This window comes from Fusarium phalaenopsidis, assembly GCF_050370095.1.
Source record: "Fusarium phalaenopsidis strain FUZ10S chromosome Unknown contig_32324, whole genome shotgun sequence".
NCBI lineage: Eukaryota > Fungi > Ascomycota > Sordariomycetes > Hypocreales > Nectriaceae > Fusarium > Fusarium phalaenopsidis.
This window is the reverse complement of record NW_028145395.1, coordinates 21,083-23,627: the sequence shown is the minus strand read 5'-3', so window position 1 is coordinate 23,627 and position 2,545 is coordinate 21,083. Positions and strand designations below refer to the sequence as shown.

Sequence of the window (2,545 nt, the reverse complement as noted above, 5' to 3'; positions counted from 1 at the left end):
ACCAAAATGTGCAGTATTTCGATTCGGAGGCAGTTTTGACCATAACAGGGACATCAGACTAGGTATTATTCTCTGGCGATTTAAGGATGGTTTAGCGGCATACTACGAGATGAAATCGACTAGATATGGGCGCTCCCTAACCCGAAAGACCTTCTCTAAGAGACGATCATAGAACTCGAAGTTCCATACAAATTCCGAGTAATTTTTCTCCAAATACTATTTTGCGTAGTCCATAATCTTGCCCACATCATTTGGTGCGAAGGTGCTGCTATAATCGTCCGTTCTTTTTTATACGCGTCATCTTCGTCTAGCTCGTGTTCTAACAAATCATCGTCGAATGCTTTATGCATGCTCAAACGCAGAATGCCCCTCCCCTCTATAAAACCCCCTACTGTATCCCTCACGTCGTTTGGCAACCGACGAACTCATTTAGGTGGGAAATGAAAGGGCGCTAGCATGGCATGGGGCAGCAGACGAACTGCAACAGGGGGTAACCGACGAACTCCAGTTCACCTATTTCCAGTGGCTCTATGGGGCCAGAAACTTGAAAGTAGATGAAAAGCAGGCCTAAGATGCCCATAATATAGCTTTTTATCTACTATTATCTAGTCTTTACTGTTATTTCTGCGGATTTATTACAGTCTCTGGTTTGTGCTGTTTTGCTGACGGGGGAGGCCTGCATTGGCTGTCCAAATCAGAGACTGCAGTGACTGCTGCAACAGAGCAAAAGCAACTTCATCCAAGAGAAGAGCAAAAGGGGCCCAACTTCTCATTATAGATATCGCCATTTGAATAAGTTCTTATCTTATTAATATTATTATCATGGAGTACTTTGTTTACTTACAAGATCTACGACTTCTCTGCTGTCGATCATGCGAAGCCGCGGTGACACGAGGCAGGATTCCTGCTCATCTAGGCAATAAGCCACATAAGCTTATCAAGAGGCAGATTGACGAGGTTAAGCAGTGGGCCAGTATACTAGACCTCATCGATTGTGAAGAAGAGATCCTTGCTCTGCCATCTATCCCAGATGACAGTCCGCCGATCGAGGCACTCGGCAGCCCGAAGAACGGAGGGTTTCGGTATACATTTATAGCAGACTATCGTGCCATAGGTGCGAACAAGAGAAGAATCCGAGAATACCTTTCGAAAATACACGGGGTCGACCTGAGTGGGAAGTCCGATCCATGACCTGCCGGTACCGCCGAGGAAATCGAAGGGTCTGCCTACTGGAGGAGTAGTGACTCGGAAGAAATACATCGCGGTGTGCCTGCAATTTTTTGCCTACGTCGTCCGGGTTATGTGGTATGAAGACGCAGTCGACCGGCCACCTTTCAAGCTTACAGAGAGGCGATCCGCGGCCTTCGACACCATGATTGACCACGCAGCAGAGCTCGCAGATACGCCAAATGCGCCCGGAGACGTGTCGATACTATCGCGGATCAAGGAGTTGCATACTATGCTGGAGGAGGCTGCACTTGCCTTTTACGTCTCCATCCTCGATCACTTCACCAAGTCCACCGAGTACGATAGTGTCCTCGTTAGCTTCCTGATGGTGTTGAGCATCCGGAACGATAATACCTGGGAGAGCTACACTAATTTCACCCCAAAGCTATCCGCCATCATGGCTATCTCCCGGGTATTTCTTGTCAACTACACTGTCGAGACGAGGGCCAGATACATCCAGCGCAGGGTAGAGCAGGGCCAGACAAGGGAGGAGGCAGAAGAGAACAGCCCAGGTCACTTTGAGATCATGTCAGAGATGACACGCCGCTTTCTAGTCGGTGGCGCCGAGGGTTGGGGTACCACGCCGACGCAGTTCATCATCCGGCTGCGCAACTATGGAATGGCAGCCGACGGCAACAAGGCAATGCCGGGATCAGTCAGCTGGGATGACGAAAACGCCGTCTACAAGGGTATTCGTATCAATGTCCTCGGCGTACAGTCCATGCTACACACTGCTCTTCTGCGGAGAGTACGATGACCAGTCACCCGTCGAGGTTGGACTGCCCGAGATCCCATGGGGCGAGCTCATCGACAACGCTGCTGATGCAACTATCGGCCACTCGTTCGTGAGCACACTCTTCTAGCTCCTCCCGGACAGCGACGGCTGGGCCTTCCGCAAGGTGTGGTCCAACGAAGCACTGCGAAGGGCTTGGCTTCATGAGCACGCGGACCTAGAGTTCAAGCTCCGCGAGAAGAAGGCATGACAGTACGGGGAGTTCCTAGACGAGTTCTTAGAGGTCCATCTCTTCCTCGTTCATCTCAGTGGTGACGACTGAGCTATTGCAACATCTCCAAATGGCTGGACCGATAACGAGCTAGGCCTTGAGTGGCTGAAGCACTTTGACCGATGCACAATGACGCGATCAGTTGGTCGCTATCGTCTTCTGATCCTTGACGGCCACGAAAGTCACCACTCTCTCGACTTTGAGAAATATTGCTAGGCAAACAAGATTGTTACGCTCTGTATACCGCCTCATTCATCTCATCTACTTCAGCCTCTCGATGTTGGGTGCTTTAGCCTGCTCAAGAAGGCTTACGG

The 2,545-nt window shown here is 50.3% G+C and overlaps 1 protein-coding gene across 1 annotated transcript; it reads left to right on the top strand.

Annotated features, from left to right (window-relative positions):
* Positions 1-1,372: 1,372 nt before the first annotated feature.
* Positions 1,373-1,984, top strand: LRP88_12664 (uncharacterized protein; the record flags this gene model as incomplete). The annotated part of the gene is made up of 1 exon (XM_083249056.1): positions 1,373-1,984. One exon carries the CDS (start codon positions 1,373-1,375, stop codon positions 1,982-1,984), a length of 612 nt encoding a protein of 203 aa, XP_083095156.1.
* Positions 1,985-2,545: the final 561 nt, after the last annotated feature.